Genomic DNA, 17,756 nt, shown 5'->3' with positions numbered 1-17,756 from the left:
ATACGTCATGTCCGCTATTTATTAGATTAATCGAGTACATCGACCAGCGTATGAACTGCTCGCTATTCTTGTGGTTGGTTTTTGCTACCACAATCTTGCGAGCAGTTCTGGCTATAAAATAACCCAGTGACGCGGTCAATGACGCTGCTGTATTAATTATGCACACCCATAAAACGCCCGTTTTGACCTTTAAGCACGCCTGCGTTCGGATCTCCACTCCCATTTTCTAGCACCTTCCCCTGTTACCACCCACATACGCCTCATTCTGTCACTCAAAATAGCATGCATTCGCTATATTGCGAGCACATGAATTTCGGCCGCACTGACTGGTTCGCGCATGCGTATAACGATCCGTACGCATGCGCAGATGTGCGAACATCGCTCGGAATGAGCGTACTGCCGCTAGCGAGTGGCTCTGAATGAGGGCCATTGTCTGCGTTTATCCCATCCACAGTGAGTATCGCTTAGCTGTTCTGTGTGTGTATGACAGTTTTTTTCTATAGAACGCTGTGTTATCCAGGCTGCTTTGGCTAATGTGAAATCTGACCCCCAAAGACATGGAAATATTTATCGGAGCCTTTGTAAGATATGAGAGAATAAAACTTAATATATGTTTATAAATGACCAAACCTGCCCATCATTGGGTCTGTTCCATCCATTAGAGAAAACAGATCTAGTTTAGCAGTTTGGTGTTGCTCTCCTTTGCATCTTTCATGAATATTTAAAATGTGGAAGTAGTACGATTTTTGACTCTTAGGGGATCATTCAGACCCACTCGCGAGCGGCAGTACGCTCGCAAGTGGGTCGATGGTCCCCACTGCGCATGAGCATGACGGAGGGAGCTCCGTCGTGCGCATGCGCGAGACCCGGCGAGCGAAGGACTTTCCATCGCTCCGGGTCTCGCACCAAAGGGGGCGTGCTGTCGATGTTGATTGACAGCACGCCCCCTTTGGTGGGCGTTCCGGGGGCGTGCCTGCCAGACGGAGTCGTTCCTATGGGAACGCCTACCGTCTGAAGCCGGCCCCACTGACATCACTAGTGATGTCAGTGGGAGTGATTTTGGCTCTGATAGAGCCAAAATCACTCCTGGCCTTGCGGTTGAGAAACCCGACCACAGGGTTTCACTCGCAAGTCCGATGGTCGCGATGGTCAATACCATCGCGACCATCTTGTTGGACGCTCGTATATGCTGTGGGTGGTGACCCACAGCTATACGAGCGTCCGGGAGGACGCTCCATTTTAATGGAGGTGGGCCCTGATTCAGAGCGAGCGCTCTGGTCAGAGCGTCCGGCTCTGAATCAGGGCCTTAGGGCCTCATTCAGACCCACTTGCAAGCGGCTGTCCGCTCGCAAGTGGGTCGATGGTGTGCACTGCGCATGCGCCAGACGCGACGAGCGAAGTACTTTCCTTCGCTCGTTGTGTCTGATCAAAGGGGGCGTGCTGTCGATGTTGATTGACAGCACGCCCCCTTTGATGGGCGTGCCGGGGGCGTTCCTGCCAGACGGAGGCGTCCCCAAGGGAACGCCTACCGTCAGAAGCCGGCCCCACTGACATCACTAGTGATGTCAGTGGGAGTGATTTTGGCTCTGATAGAGCCAAAATCACTCCAGGGCTTGTGGTCGAAAACCCCGACCACAGGCTTATGGTCACACTGGCGATGGTCAAGACCATCGCGACCATCATCCTGCACGCTCGTATGTGCTGTGGGTGGTGACCCACAGCTATACGAGCGTCCAGGAGGACGCTCCATTTTTATGGAGGACGGCCCTCATTCAGAGCGAGCGCTCTGCTCACAGCGTCCGGCTCTGAATGAGGGCCTTAGTCTCCTAGGTAACGCATGCTTTGTACATGCTGTAGAAGGATTGCTTCATAAACTGGAGCAGGGTCACTGATGATTCAGTAAAAGAACCTGATATGTAGTGTTTAATATTTGAACCCCATTCCCCCTGTAGTGTATTTTAGCAACACTTCAGACACTATTAAAGATCTGTACCCTGGTTAGGGCTGCTGGTAATTGAGGGATGATAATATTTTACACCTTTGTGGAGAGGTAGGAGTACATACAATTTATTATTTCCCCAGATCAGTTCTTTCCATTAGGGTTCCCATCATTTGTGTGACACCGGCCCAGTTCTGTCATGTAGTGGGGAGAGTTGCTGGGGATCAGTGTCACAATACAATTGGGAGTCCTCTCCTATTTACTGGAAAATCAGGACACTGTTTACCATTATTTGTGATGGTTTAGCCCATTCAGAGCCACAGAAACATTATAACTAGCAGTCACCACAGCATTAAATCACATCCGTACAGCAGGTCCTATGGTGTAAAACACCTTTTAATTATTAAAGAGTAGCCAGGACTGTATCAAGAACCTGTACAGGAATAACGATTTGAAGCATCTCTGCTCTGTTCTCAGGTACTCTGTGTATTCCCTTCTGAAATCTTCCGCTGGATTATCCTACTTGTGGCCATGTGCCTCTCTGGCTTTGTCCTCATTCTTGCCTTCTGGCCACACATCCGCAAAGACAACAAAATGGTGTCTCTTGGCATGGTAACAAGCATGTTGCTTCTACACGTGCTTCTGGCTGTCGGCTGTAAGGTATGGAGATTATATAAAGTTGTATTACAGGGTGTACTCAGGGATCTCTCTTGGAGAGCAGCAGTTTGCAATGCAGTAACTGAAATGACAGCCAGCGCCTGATTGGATGATGCCATAGCCATTCAGGACCGAACTGTATTTTCTACACCAGTGCACCTAATTCTTGCTTTTCAGTTGGCGCAACTGGAGGTCTCTGTTATAGGTCCTTGGGATAGGAAAAAAGATGGAAAGTTTTGGCTGACCCTAGAGCTCACAGTGTGGTCTGTGATCGGGTAATTAACTGGTTGCAGCTGCCAAGGAAGAAAATTTTGTACTATATTCAAGACTTGTATATGATAGAAGTTATTGGCTGCGCAATCCTATAATTAATACTCATAAAATTGTCACTGTGTGATCAAACTAGTATTTATTATCATGAAAAACCATATAGCATATACTATAGGAGACTCCTTTCATACCATACATATAAAATACAATATAAAATAAAACACCTGAAGTAGCTGACTCATACAAAAGATAACTATGTTATGTTGGATACATTTTTTAACAAAGTTAACCCTAATAATCTACAATAGCTGGTCTAGATAAATAGATATCATGTGGAAAGGTCATAGGTTCTAAAATAAACACAGTTCCAATATCAAGATATGTGCTCTAGACCTGTGTGATATTACCATCATCAGTGGAATTATTTATTTATTATTTTTATTTATTATACACTACCGTTCAAAAGTTTGGGGTCACCCAGACAATATTGTGTTTTACATGAAAACTGACTTTTATTTATCAAATGAGTTGCAAAATGAACATCTAGTCAAGACATTGGAAAGGTTAGAAATAATGATTTTAATTTGAAATAATAATTTTGTCCTTCAAACTTTTTTGCTTTCGTCAGAGAATGCTCCTTTTACAGCAATTACAGCATTGCAGACCTTTGTCATTCTAGCTGTTAATTTGTTGAGGTAATCTGAAGAAATGTCATCCCCCGCTTCCTGAAGCACCTCCCACAAGTTGGATTGGCTTGATGGGCACTTCTTGCGTACCATACGGTCAAGTTGCAGTGATCGCGGTGAGTGACAATATATGTGGGGCCCAGGGACCTCCACTTTAAAAAAAAAAAATGGGGTCCTACCTGACCATTTCTGGGTCCCATAATAATTTATGCTTTAGAGCTCCCCATATGCCTCTCAGACCTCCCCTAACCCCTTACAAATGATGCCACACAGCCATGCCCTGCCTTTACACATTATGCAGCACATTAATGCCATTTACACATTATGCCACACAGCAGTGCCCGGTCTTCACACATTTTGCCACACAGCCATGCCCGGTTTTTAAACATTATGCCGCACACTAATGCCCGGTCTTTACACATTGTGCCATGCAGTAATAGCCCTTACAAATGATGCCACACAGCCATGCCCGGCCTTAAACATTATGCCGCACATTAATGCCCCCTATGCATTGCCCCTAGTAGTCCCCCCCCTATGCATTGTCCCCAGTAGTAATCCCCCTATGCATTGCCCCCAGTAGTAATCCCCCTATGCATTGCCCCCAGTAGTAATCCCCCTATGCATTGCCCCCAGTAGTAATCCCCCTATGCATTGCCCCCAGTAGTAATCCCCCTATGCATTGCCCCCAGTAGTAATCCCCCTATGCATTGCCCCCAGTAGTAATCCCCCTATGCATTGCCCCCAGTAGTAATCCCCCTATGCATTGCCCCCAGTAGTAAACCCCCATGCATTGCCCCCAGTAGTAAACCCCCTATGCATTGCCCCCAGTAGTAATCCCCCTATGCAGTACCCCCAGTATTAATCGCTGTATGCATTGCCCCCAGTAGTAAACCCCCTATGCATTGCCCCCAGTAGTTTATCCCCTATGCATTGCCCCCAGTATTGGCACACCTATTTGCCCTTTAGTGACCTGGGCTTAATGCCAGGTCACTCAAACCTTCAATTAGGCCTACAACCCTGGTGGTATAGGGAAGGGTTAAATAATGGTGGCCCAAGGCCGCCTACCCGTACGGTGGAAGAGGTTGCGGAGGGGGGAGGGAGCTTCGTTAGCTCTTTTTCTTTCCACCCCTGCAGTCCTCTTAGGTCCCCAGCTTCATTCTTCTGCCGCTGGCCCTGTCCTGGCCAGTGGTGCCGCCTCTTCCTTTCTTCCTCCTTGATCACGCAGTCTTCTGGCCTCTTGCGCGAACGCCAAAACTGTTGCCGCGCTGCTCTTCTCTTGTCTTTGGGAGGTCTTCACTCCTCCCCCCCGCTGCCAGATTGAAGTTTCCCGCTCAGCAGCGTCTAATTCAAGACGCCGTGAGTGGGTGTGGCTGACGCATCGAGCCACGATTGGCTCGTCGCGTCTACCTCCTATTGGCTGCTGGACCGCGAGCCAAACTGCTCGCGGCCAGTGCCAAACAACCGCCGCCGCTTCTTAGCATCTGGGCAGCGAGCTCCGCTTAGCTTGCACGCGGAGCCAAGCTTCTCCCGTTGCCACTTTACTGCCGACACTGGTGGAAGGGACCAGGCGGTCCCTTCACCAGGTACCCGCTGCGGTGGCTTACACGGCGCTGGGAACAAACACACTGTCCCTGTGCCGGGCACAGATGCTGTGCCGATGCTGGGATCAGACACTTGATCCCAGCATGGCTTTCCACAGCAGCAGCCAATGAGAGTCTATCTGTGTCCCCAGTGCCCAATATCGGGTAAAATATGCTTATTTGCGAACACTGAAGCTGCTCTCTCAACAGCTCAATGGGGTTGAGATCTGGTGACTGCGCTGGCCACTCCATTACAGACAGAATGCCAGCTGCCTGCTTCTGCCCTAAATTAGTTCTTGCATAATTTGGAGGTGTGCTTTGGGTTATTGTCCTGTTGGAGGAGGAAATTGGCTCCAATCAAGTGCTGTCCACAGGGTATGGCATGGCGTTGCAAAATGGAGTGATAACCTTCCTTATTCAAAATCCCTTTTACCTTGAACAAATCTCCCACTTTACCAGCACCAAAGCAGTCACAGACCATCACATTACCTCCACCATGCATAACAGATAGCGTCAGGCACTCTTCAAGCATCTTTTCACTTGTTCTGCATCTCACAAATGTTCTTCTGTGTGAGTACACACCGTTGTAGGAAATGTTCAGTTTCTTGGCAACCTCTCGCATGGAATAGCCTTCATTTCTAAGAACAAGAATAGACTGTCGAGTTTCATATGAAAGTTCTCTTTTTCATTTGGACAGCATAATTGAACCCACAAATGTGATGCTCCAGATATTCCACTAGCTCAAAGGAAGGCCAGTTTTATAGCTTCTCTAACAAGTAAACCTGTTTTCAGCTGTGCTAACATAATTACACAAGGGTTTTCTAATCATCCATTAGTCTTCTAACGCGCTTAGCAAACACAATGTACCATTAGAACACTGGAGTGATGGTTGTTGGAAATGGGCCTCTATACACCTATGTAGATATTCCTTTAAAAACGAGACGTTTGCAGCTAGCATAGTCATTTACCACATTAACAATGTATAGAGTGTATTTCTGATTAATTTAATGTTATCTTCATTGAAAAAAACAGAGCTTTTCTTTCAAAAATAAGAAATTTCTAAGTGACCCCAAACTTTTGAACGGTAGTGTATAGCGCAGCATATTCCATTGTGCTTTACAATTGTAAACATTAATAGAACAAAACTGGGTAATAACAGACAGATGTATAGGTAGGAAGGCCCTGCTCACAAGCCTTGATAGTGCTCTGGAGCTCCAGTGTAAATGGTAGATGCTCCGTGCTGTCACCGGGTATCTGTGCCGCGTATGATAGCGGTCTGTCATAAATGGCTTGTAGGAGTGAATGAAGCCGCTACAGATTCCAGCTCAGGACCGGCTGCAGTACGGTCGGTTATTGTGTAATCACTCCCAGCATATAATGTGTAGTCCGCCCGCTGATTGACCACTGACAATCCTTGGTCACTGAGCACTTTGAAAGTATTGATGTAGAAGATATGAGTCAGGGAAAAAAAATTGCTGTCCGAGGCACACTGCTCGGGACACACTGTTGAAATGACTGCAATGGCAGTGCGGTGGCCTCTGGCAAACCCCGACTGGTGGCAGGTCCAGACATGTCCATGCATGTCAGCGCACATGAGCGACCTTGTTGCATACAGATATATCAGACCAGTCACCGAACTTTTTAGACAGACATACACACATAATCAATTAAAAACTATGCTAAGGGGATCTATGAGATTGTGTGTGTGTATATATGTGTGTATATATATATATATATATATATATATATATATATATATATATATATACATACATACATACATACATACAATCTGTCAGGTCCATAAATATTGGGACATTGACAGAATTTTCAGATTTTGGCCTCTATTCACCACCACAATGGTTTTTTATGTAGACAGGCACACAGTGTCAGCTGTGTTTACAGCTTTTATTTCATTTTTATTTATTTTACAATGAGAGTGCAGCGCTTGGCGTCCTGGAGGATGCTTACGCTGCTGCTCAATCATCCCAGTGCCGGTGACTGGGCTAGTGTCCTTGGCCGGAGCTCCAGTCTCAGTGAGCGCTCGCAGCCGGGGAGAGGTAAATGCGGCTCCCTGCTTCTTACCGCTGGTATGGGAGACACTGGCAGTGGGGACCCAAGTCCTCTCCGCATCCCCACTAGTCCAGCAGGGCGCTGAGCAGAGGCTACCTTTTGCCAGCTCTCCCCGCTGGCTCCTCCGCTGCCCCCGGACGCTCCTTCATAAGTGTCTGATCCAGGGTCATTCCTCCTTCTTTTCCCTCCTCACATATGCTGGGCAGCCTTTTTCTGAGTGTCTGCAGTTCAGCTAGTGTCTGGGGTGTGCAGGCTCCCGGTCTCCCTGTATTCTTCACCCTCAGTGGTCAGGTTATGCATATTTCTCTTTCCTCCCCGTTTGGGGCTGGTTTGTTGAGCGCTTACTGCCTTATATTGCATTGAATGTTTCTGTATGTTTGACTGTTAATGTACTTTGCATAGTCAGCCTCTGCATAGCCCCACTTATTTGTCTATCTGTGGTGCATTTACATTCTCTGCCCTAATTTGCACATCTCAGTTCTGGCTCTGGTGTGTGGGGTTCTCCTTGGATTTCTGTTCAATGTCTTCCAGGGGTAAAGCTCCCAAGGAGGTAGGTGCTTTTATGCTGGGTAATTGCAGGGCTTGTACGGATGTGTTTTCTTCACAGGTTCTGGACCACGATGGTCTCTGTGTTCGCTGTTTTAATACTTCACAGCACGAGACCCCTCCAGCTGCGCCTGCTAGCTAGGAACCGGCTTGGATTTCCTCGTTATCCCAGGTAATGCTACAGGTAGTGGATATGCTCTCAGCCCCTGTGGTTGCCCACCCTGCTGGTGGCCCTTCAGGTGTGGCCCAGATTTCTAATGTGATGCCATCCCCTTTGCTGCCTTTCGCTATGGAGCCTCCATGTATGTAGTCCTTTATGCATTCAGTTTCGGTGATTACCGCAGGTGTCCGAGTCCTTCAAACAGATGCTGGACAGTGAGCGCGCTTCTAAGCGTAGGTCTGCTAAGAGGGACCGCTCTACACCCTTGTCTGATATTGAATCTGACTGATGTTCCCTCCGACCAGGAGGAGGATGTATCTGTTGCCTCTGATGTGGATTCCCAGCCGCAGGTAGAAGTAGTTTTAGAAGTGGTTTCCTTGATCAAAGCAGTTAAATTAGTTTTGCTAATCATGGATGCGGAGCCGGCTCCTGTGTCCATTGCTCCAGTGTTTAAACGGTAAAAGGCTGTTTCAGAATTTTTTTTCAGCGCAGCTTGAGGACCTTTTGGCGGAGGCTTGGTCCCACCCTAATAGGCGCTTCCTAGTTTCTAAGCACATTCCTACTTTTTATCCTCTGCCGGGAGCTGGTCGGGCTAAATGTGAGTCTCCTCCCCCGGTTGATGCGCATGTTGCCCACCTAGTTAAGAATACCAGTCTTCCTCTTATGAACAGTGCATCACTTAAGATAAGTCTCCAACTTCCTATCCGTCGGATCCTTAAGTCTATTTACTCTAAAGAGGGTACAGTAGCTCGCCCGGCTCTTGCATCTGCCTGGGTTACCAAGGCCATTGGTCGCTGGGCAGATGCCCTGGAGGATGGCCTTACTTTAGGTACCAACAGGAATGTTATTTTGTCTCTCGTGGAGCATATCCGGGAGACTGTTTCTTATCTTTTGGAGGTGACTATAGACACTGGGATACTAACTTCCAAGTTTCGGCCTCTTCAGTGTCAGCTAGGAGAGCTCTCTGGCTTCATTACTGGCATGCGGATTCTGATTCTCAAAAGGCCCTTGAGGCTCTGCCCTTTTCGGGGAATGTTCACTTTGGTCCAGAATTGGATAAAATCGCAGTTACAGTGGCGGCATCTAAGACTGCCTTTCTCCCTTCTGAGGCCGCTTCTAGGTCGCAATCTTCTAATTTTCGGTCCTTTTGTCCGCAGGGTAAAGCCAAGGGTTTGTTGTTTTCTAGGTCCCAGGGTTCCTCTGCCAAGGATTCTAAACCTTTTTTTCTAAACCTTCTTTTTTTTTTTTTTCCCGAAATTTGGAAGATGAATTCGGAGGATGCCTGGGTAAGAGGGGAGGTCTCCCAGGGCTATGCATTGACTTTTCGAGAGTATCCTCTAACCCAGTTTTTTTTTTTCCACAGATCTTTCTTTGGATCAGAAGAAGGCAGAAGCCTCGAGGGAGTACGTTCGCTCTCTTCTGGCCTGCAAGGTCATTGTTCCGTTTCCCGCGTCTCAGCGGGTCACGGGCTTCTATGCCAGTCTATTTCTGGTTCGCAAGTTGAACGGGTTATTCTGACCGATTCTAAACCTGAAGTCTCTCAATAGGTTCTTGAGGATTCCCAAGTTCTGAATGGAATCGCTTTTCGCCATTATTCTGGCCATGGAGCTGGGGAACTTCATGGCCTCCTTAGACATCCAGGATGCCTATTTACATGTCCCCATCCTTCTCCATAATCAGCGATTCCTCAGGTTTGTGGCCCAGGAGGATCATTTCCAATTTCAGGCTTTGCCATTTTCCACGGCTCCTCGTTTCTTCACGAAGTTCATGGTGGCTCATCTTCGGAACAGGGGAATCCGATATTTCCCTACTTGGACGACTGCCTTCTTCTGGCCCAGGCTCAGGAGGTTCTCAGGGAGCACATTTGAATCACGGTGGATCTTCTCCAGCCTCACAGATGGGTCATCAATTGGAAGAAATCCTCTCTAACTCCCTCTCAGGAAATGGTGCATTTAGGAGCCTTGCTGGACTCAAGGACTCAGCGGGTGCTCCTCCCGGCAGACAAGGTTCGGGACTTACAAGCCAAGATTTGTTTGTTTCTGCATCACCGCCGGGTGTCAATTTACTCTTGCATGCAGATTCTGAGCTCTCTGGTCTCTACCTTTGACACGGTGCAGTATGCACAGTTATGTTCCTGGCCTCTCCAATTGGAGACTCAAGCCCGGTGGGACAAATCCCATCTACATCTCAGGTCCCAGACGATTGTTCTCTCTCAGGAGGTACGTCACTCTCTCTTGTGTTGACTCCAGGGGTCCAATCTGACCATAGGTTGTCCCTTTTGGATTTAGGACTGGGTCCTTCTTACAACCGACGCAAGTTTTCGGGGGTGGGGGGGCGGTTTCCTGTCGGCAGACCTTCCAGGGTCAAAGGTAGGCCCAGGAGATCCGTTTGCTGATCAACTTTCTGGAGCTCCAAGCGGTTTACAGGGCCCTGTGTTGAGCTTTGCCTCTTCTGCGAGTCGCTCTGTCCAGGTATAGTGCGACAAGTCGATGGCTGTTGCTTACATACCCCATCAGGCCGGTACTAGCAATCGTGCTGCCATGAGGGAGGTCAGGCGCATTCTTCTTTGGGCGGAAAGGCATCTTCCATCCCTGTCGGCGGTTTACATTCCCGGAGTGCAAAATTGGGAAGTGGACTTCCTAAGCCGCCAGGACGTTCATTCAGGCGAGTGGGCCCTACATCCGGACGTCTTTCTTCTCTTGGTTTTTCGCTGGGTCTTGCCGGACATCAACATGATGGCGTCTTGACACAGTCACCAAGTTCTGAAGTACTGCTCTCGCACCAGATATCCTGCAGCCTTTCTGGTGAATGCTCTGGCGGTTCGGTGGACCTTTCCGCTACTGCACATCTTCCCTCCAATCTCTCTATGTCTGCGGGTCCTCTGCAAATTAAAGCTTGAAGGTGGCACGGTGATCCTAGTGGCTCCTGATTGGCCGCGGAGGGTCTGATATGCAGATCTACAAGGCCTTTCTGTCGAAGCTCCTCTGTGCTCAGATCTTCTGTCTCAGGACCCGTGCTTTCATCCGGATCTGGCCCGTCTTGCTTTGACAGGGTGGCTCTTGAGACTAAGGGGTTCTCCAGGTCAGACATTAACACTATGCTCAATGCCCGTAAGCCCTCTTCAGCTAGGATTTACCATCGGGTTTGGAGGACTTGCTTTGACTGGTGTTCGGCTAGAAATCTTAAGGTCATTTTGACTCTCTCTGGTTCTCTCCTTTTTGCAGACGGGGCTGGATTTGGGCCTCCGCCTTGCTTCATTAAAAGTGCAGGTTTCAGCTCTTTCAGTCCTCTTTCAGACAGGTTGATCAGACCTTTCTTCAAGGTGTCCTCCACGTACAACTCCCGCTTATACTGCTGGTGGCTTCTTGGAATTTGTGTCTGGTTCTTAGGGCCCTTCAATCTTCGCCCTTTGAGCCCTTGGACACGGTGGACCTGGAAGTCTGTCTTTCTCCTTGCTATAAGTTCTTGCAGATGGGTGTCGGACTTGAGAGTTATGTCCTGTCACGCTACGTTTCTAATCTTTCACCAGGACAGAGCTGTCCTTCGGACCCGACTATGTTACCTTCTTAAGGTTGTTTTCAGGTTTCACGTCAATCAAGATATTGTGGTTCCTGCTTTCCAGGTTCCGGGTTCTTCTCCGGAGGAGGCCTCTCTGGATGTCGTGCGGGCCCTTCGGATTTATGGAGATAGGACAAAGGATCGGCGTAGGACAGATGCTCTCTTTGTCCTGCATGACTTTAGCAAATGGTGCTGGCTAGATTGATCCATTGACTAATCGCCACGCTTATGCTGCGTCGGATCTTCCTGCACCGTCTGTAGTGAAGGCTCATTCAACCTTGTCGATGGGAACGTCGTGGACAGTATGACGTGGTGCTTATGCAGATACGTTGTGGGTGGCCACGTGGTCTTCTGCCAATAAATTCCTGAAGTTCTATTCCTTTGATACATTCACCACCCATGGTGTGGCTTTTGGGCGGAGAGTCCACAGCGCAGCCTAGGAGCATTCCCTCCCTTAGGAGATTAGCTTTGGGTTGTCCCAGCATAGAGCCTATGTCCCCTATGGAGGAAGAAGAAAAAGGAGATTTATGTGATTACCTGTTAAATCCTTTTCTTCGATTCCATATGGGACACAGGACGCCCACCCTGACGGACGTGACTTGCGGAGCTTTGCTTTGCTTCGTTTCTTCTTTTCACATTTCTTGTGTGCTTGGACCTGAGTGCGTGCCGGTCTTCCTTCTCGCTCCTTGCCCTTAGGCTTGTTAACTGAAATGCCTGTGTCTGGGGGCGGGGTATAGGGGGAGGGGGGGGAGCCTGGGCTTTGTCTGACAAAGTTAACTGTGTGGTGTCCACACTCCATCCCACCAACCTGTACCCAGTGTAGAGCCTGTGTTCCCTATGGAATCGAAGAAAAGGATTTAATAGGTAAGCACATAAATCTTCTTTTTTGTTAAACAGAGAAAAATATTATGTAGCCAATAAAATATTTTAGATTTCTAGTTCAAATCTGGCATACTGGTAACAGAAAGTGTCATCATCAAACTCTTGGCCTGATTCAGCTGTGAACGCAAGGTCACTGCTGATTGCAGATTCACAATTATCTGGAATCTGCGCATGACCCATTCTGCGAGTGTGCAGAATGGATCCTGAGTAGTCGCATGCAAACCCTTGAATGCCTCTGCCTGATTGACAGGCAGAGGCATTTAAGGGGTGGTGCAGGGGTGGCTGCCATAGCATATTTTCAGAGAGTGGCTAGTCAAGGATCTGCAGTGTCCTGGGCTCACAAGCTAGCCAGCCTAAGTAAGCTGAAGCCCGGCGCCGTCCACCATCATCGATGGTGATTCCAGCCTGCGACCGTAAATGCAGCAGGTGGTGTCATATACCTAGCACTAGCTGACTGCTTGAGATTGGCTGGATGTGAACACACTGGTGTGACGCTGATGGCTGCCTTCTCGGTTTTTCAGGATATACATTGTTTTTGGGTGCATGCTTTATTAAATACATTTTCCACATGCAAAATAAATTAAATATGATATTTTTGCGTGAATTGTGCTTATTTTGTGACCTGCTCAGCCCCATAGTGTTTCCCAGTATAAACCTTAGATCCAAGTTCCATGAGACGTGATATCAGGGGAGATCACAGAATGTTACACTCAGTAAATCCTCTGCACCGGTGCCTGTAGGTGGGTACAGACAGTGTGGAAGCTCCTCTGTACGCAGCACACTGGAAAAAAGTTGGCCCCTCTTCTACTGGTTTTGGTCATTTGCCAGGCTCTAGCTACGAAGAATCCCCCCCAATGTACCATGAGACAACTCCATTCACCTGAAAAATAGAAAGGCATTTGTCCTGGAAGATAGACCAATGACATTTGAGTACTGAGCAAGAGAACCTGTTCCAGGATTGCAGGAGACTTATCTGCCACAGGAGGCTGTGAAGCTGCATATAAAGAGCCAGTGTGGAGACCATAGTGCCGGCCACTGCTGTGTAGTAACAGACTGTATTCTGTGGGTTGTTAAGGAGTGGGGAGATTGTACCTTCTCTTCAGGACAGACTACACATTCTGGTGCACTGTTTATTAGCCAGCTGTGGCTTTCTAAGTATGACACATTTGTGACCTGTGGATGGAAGCCACCAAATTGTGCACTTGATCCCCCTGTTCAAGTAATGCTGTGGGTTGCAAAGAATGATCGTGCCCATAACAAAATTAATGAAGGGCACTGTGTCCAACTCCTTAGGGGAGGGGGAAGTCCACTATTCTTCCATTTCCTGTCTCATAGAGGCTGTGTAAATATTGTCTGCATACAGTATACAGATGCCAATTATAAAGCACAACAGTATTAACATTTACTTATATAGCACCAGCAAACAAATACATAACCATAATGATCACTGAGCGGTGACCAGGAACTGTACGGAGCTGAACTGGGCTACTTAGTGGAGTTTATGATGGCTTTTGTCTGGTTGACCTTCTGCTGAGCAAAGAGGATGGCACACTGGTTAGCAGTGACTTTCTATTGATTCGGTCACTATCGATGTGGCACTTGTGGTTTCCCGGTGTTTGTGTGGGTTTCCTGCGGGTGCCCTGGTTTTCTTTAGTGTCCAACATAAAATACTGGTAGCTTAAATGTCTACTGAAAAATGGACCTAAATGTGTGTTGTGTGTGTGAGATATGGACATTAGACAATAAGCACCAGTGAGGCTGGGTCTGATGTGAATGAGTCATTATCTGTAAACTTAAAAGAAAATCCTTCCTCAGTGCTAATATATTTTATAATATATAATAAAAGTGAATAAACACCCATGTGTAAAAACATATAATAAAAACTAGGAATACATCAGATAGTTCCAAATTAGGAATTTAGATTGGATTTTTCACAAACTCAAACCAAAAAAGAAAAAGATGTGGAACAGCACTAATAAACCTTATATTAGCTAAGGTTATAGAAAACTGATAGGGAAGTAAGTGTCAAGACATGTTCTTAACAGTAATATTTTAATATCAATTGTAAAAAACACAATATGTTAAATATATTGTGGGGGGCTGGAAATCGTGTGTGTGTGTGTGTGTGTGTGTATATATGTATATATATGTGTGTGTGTATATATATATATATATATATATATATATAATTTTTTTTATATTACAGAACCCAGCTGCACAATTATTGGAGTGCATGGCTTATAAATTTATTCTTTAGAGTTCAAACAAAGAGCCAGCACATTCGCTTTAAATGCTAAAAAGAGGTTTTTATAGAACACTTAGCAGCATGGAAAAAAAATGCCTACATAGATTGTGTTAACCCATAAATCATGAGGAGGTATGACAGTATAATGAGTACTTAGCACAAGTAAGCCAGGGTGGTCAAGCAAACTGCAGGTCTGTCATCCTCAGCGGGAACACGCAGCCTTCAGCCTGACAGCTATTTTGGCGTGACATACATGGTCCAAAAACCTTTGTTTGAAATATATATATATATACACACACAGTATTGAGCTTAAGTTTTAGGCAGGTGTGGAAAAAATGCACACAGTTTTTGAAGGGACTCGGCAGGGCTGTTGTTCCAAACATCTTGGAGAACTAACCACAGAAGGATCTGAGCAAGCCTACAGCCACAGAAGTTTCGTCTGTTCATGTAATCCCAGACCGATTCTATGATGATTATATCAGGGCCATATCATCACTTCCAGGACTCCTTGTTCTTCTTTATACTGAATATCTCAGCACTGAGGACACAATTAATCCTCACCAAATCCCCTACTCCATTAGCTGAAATGCAGCCCCAAACTTGCAAGGAACCTCCACCATGCTTCACTGCACTGCCTCCAGACACTCATTATTGTACGGTGAAGAAACTGTCTTCTATTACAGCCAAATATTTTTTTTTAAATTTCTGCATAGCTGAATCGCCTGGCTTTGTTCCCACGTCGAAGGTATGGTTCTTGGCCGCAATTCTTCCACGAAGACACCTTCTGGCCAGACTTCTCCAAACAGTAGATGGGTGTACCTGGGTCCCACTGGTTTCTGCCAGTTCTGAGCTGAAGGGCTGGAGAGCGGTACAATAATGAGTGTCTACAGGCAACAGTGAAGCATGGTTGGAGGTTCCTATCAAATTTGGGGCTACATTTCAGCAAAAGGAATTGGGGATTTGTTCAGGATTAATTGTATCCTCAGTACTGAGAAATACAGGCAGGTACTTATCCATCATTAAATACCATCAGGAAGGTGTCTGATTGGCTCCAAATTTATTCTGCAGCAGGACAATGACCCCAAACATAAAGCCAATGTCATAAAGTACTATCTTCAGCGTAAAGAAAAACAAGGAGTCCTGGAAGTGATGATATGGCCCCCACAGAGCCCTGAACTCAACTTCATCGAGTCGGGGATTACACGAAGAGGCAAAAGGATTTGAGGAAGCTTACATCCACAGAAGATATGTGGTTAGTTCTCCAAGGTGTTTGGAACAACCTCCCTGCCGATTTCCTTCAAAAACTGTGTGCAAGTGTACCTAGAAGAATTAATGCTGTGTTGAAGGCAAAGGGTGGTCACACCAAATATTGATTTGATTTAAATTTCTCTTCTGTTCATTCACTTTGCATTTTGTAAATTGATAGATAAACTATTAACACTTCTATTTTTTTAAAGCATTCTTACTTTGCAGCATTTTTTTCCACACCTGCCTACGAGTACTGTGTGTGTGTGTGTGTGTGTGTGTGTATGTATGTGTGTATATATATATATATATATATATATAATCAGCATTATTATGAATGTGGCCATGACACTTACTGCCCTACCAGTGTTCTATAATCTTATTTAATATATTTTTTTATTAGCGCAGCTCCACACCTTGTTCTAATGGTATGCAGTCGGGAAGCCGGCGGACCTAATCCCAACAGCCGGCTTCCCGACTGCTTTATCCCGGCGAGGGTTAAATGACAGGCGACATCCGTCATTTTACCGACGCCGGGAGACTGGCATCCCGATCGAAGTGATGCCGAGTGCGGGGAGCCCGGGTTTAGGTTTAGGGCTCCCGGGGGGACAGGGTTAGGCACCCCCTCCGAGGGACATGGGTTTAGGTGGTGGGGAAGGGGGGGGGGGTTAGGTTTAGGCACTTAGAGGGGGGGATTAGGGTTAGGCACTGGGGGGAGGGATTTAGGTTAGTGAATACTTACCTTTGGGACGATCAGGATTTTCACCCATGTCGGGCAGCCGCTGTTGGGTGAATCATACCGATCCCGTTCTAATATCTGTGAGGCATAATGAAGGTAACTAATGTGACTCTTTTCTCTTTTGTACAGGAGTATTTCTTCAGGAGAGTGGAAGCCAACACTACGGGAGGCTCTCTCATTACCGCTGCAACACCAATATTACATATAACTACACATAAGCAGTGACCCTGTCTCTGTGTGTACAAGGACTATATTGAGAAGGACAGATACAGTGAGCCAGATGTACGGCACTTTGGATACTGCATCACCCAGACAATATTCTTATGTCCAGTGGAAGTTGTTATTCTCTGCTTATCAAATTCCTCTCTATTTTTATTGGTTGAGATTATTTAATGAGGTAAAGGCAATGATTGCATAATAAAGGGCGTTTTTTTCTCTTGTAAGAAGAATTCTTTTTAGACAGCTGCAATAACATGGAGCCTTTATTGCTTACACCGCTATGGCTGAGCTGCTCTTTTACTGACTACTTATCCTAAAACAGCTAAAATATAAAAGAGATGATATATGTGAGAGATATAAAATGAGATATTTGTATTTACGATAAATCATTCTCTCATAAGGCTCTATTTATTAACATTATTTTGACTAAAAGTGAAAAAAGGTGTTTTCACACCCTTTTCACATTATTTTACCATCACCTATTGTTATTACAGGGCAATTGGAGTAGAATTTGTAGATCGCATTTCCCATAACTGTAATGGGAAATGTGATCGACCAAAGTTATTAAAAATAAAATGTGAAAAAATATCGGGGAAAGCCCTGTGATAATAACGCCACCTGGAGGTGGTGTTATCCAGGGTCTCCCCGGGTTACCGGACTCCTGGCCTGCTCTAATGGGAGAGAAGAGACGGGAGTCGGTCCTTGTAATCAGCTGTGTGGTCTAAACAGACCGCAAGCTGATTACTGTAAAAAAAAGAAAAAAAAATAGTTAAAAAAAAATAAAAATTACTTACCTGACTCCAGGGACCGGTGATCGAGCCTTCGGTGATGATTCCACCTCCAGTCAGCTGGTCTCCCATAGTGCACTGCTGCCCGGTCATCAGGTGATTGGGTCCCAGTGCAGTATGGGAGATCACCTGACTGGAGGTATGGAGCATGCAGGTAAGTGTAATTAAG

The 17,756-nt window shown here is 46.4% G+C and overlaps 1 protein-coding gene across 1 annotated transcript; it reads left to right on the top strand.

The window, feature by feature from the left end:
• Positions 1–437: 437 nt before the first annotated feature.
• LOC148453377 (protein YIPF1-like) lies at positions 438–17,017 on the top strand. Its single transcript, XM_088462189.1, has 3 exons — positions 438–453; positions 2,417–2,599; positions 16,710–17,017. The coding sequence occupies exons 2-3, from the start codon at positions 2,471–2,473 to the stop codon at positions 16,803–16,805; spliced, it is 225 nt and encodes a 74-aa protein (XP_088318315.1). The 5' UTR covers positions 438–453; positions 2,417–2,470; the 3' UTR covers positions 16,806–17,017.
• The last annotated feature ends 739 nt before the right edge of the window (positions 17,018–17,756 follow it).

This window comes from Taudactylus pleione, unplaced genomic scaffold (genome assembly GCF_031769625.1).
Source record: "Taudactylus pleione unplaced genomic scaffold, aTauple2 ptg001161l, whole genome shotgun sequence".
NCBI classification, from domain to species: domain Eukaryota; kingdom Metazoa; phylum Chordata; class Amphibia; order Anura; family Myobatrachidae; genus Taudactylus; species Taudactylus pleione.
The sequence above is the reverse complement of the archived record's forward strand: the minus strand, read 5'-3'. Positions and strand labels throughout refer to the sequence as shown.

Excerpts from the sequence above, each read along its gene's own strand:
- LOC148453377 (XM_088462189.1), top strand. The coding sequence starts at position 2,471 with ATGTGCCTCTCTGGCTTTGTCCTCATTCTTGCCTTCTGGCCACACATC. Across the intron at positions 2,600-16,709 it reads TTCTGGCTGTCGGCTGTAAG|GAGTATTTCTTCAGGAGAGT; the intron begins GTATGGAGATTA and ends TCTTTTGTACAG.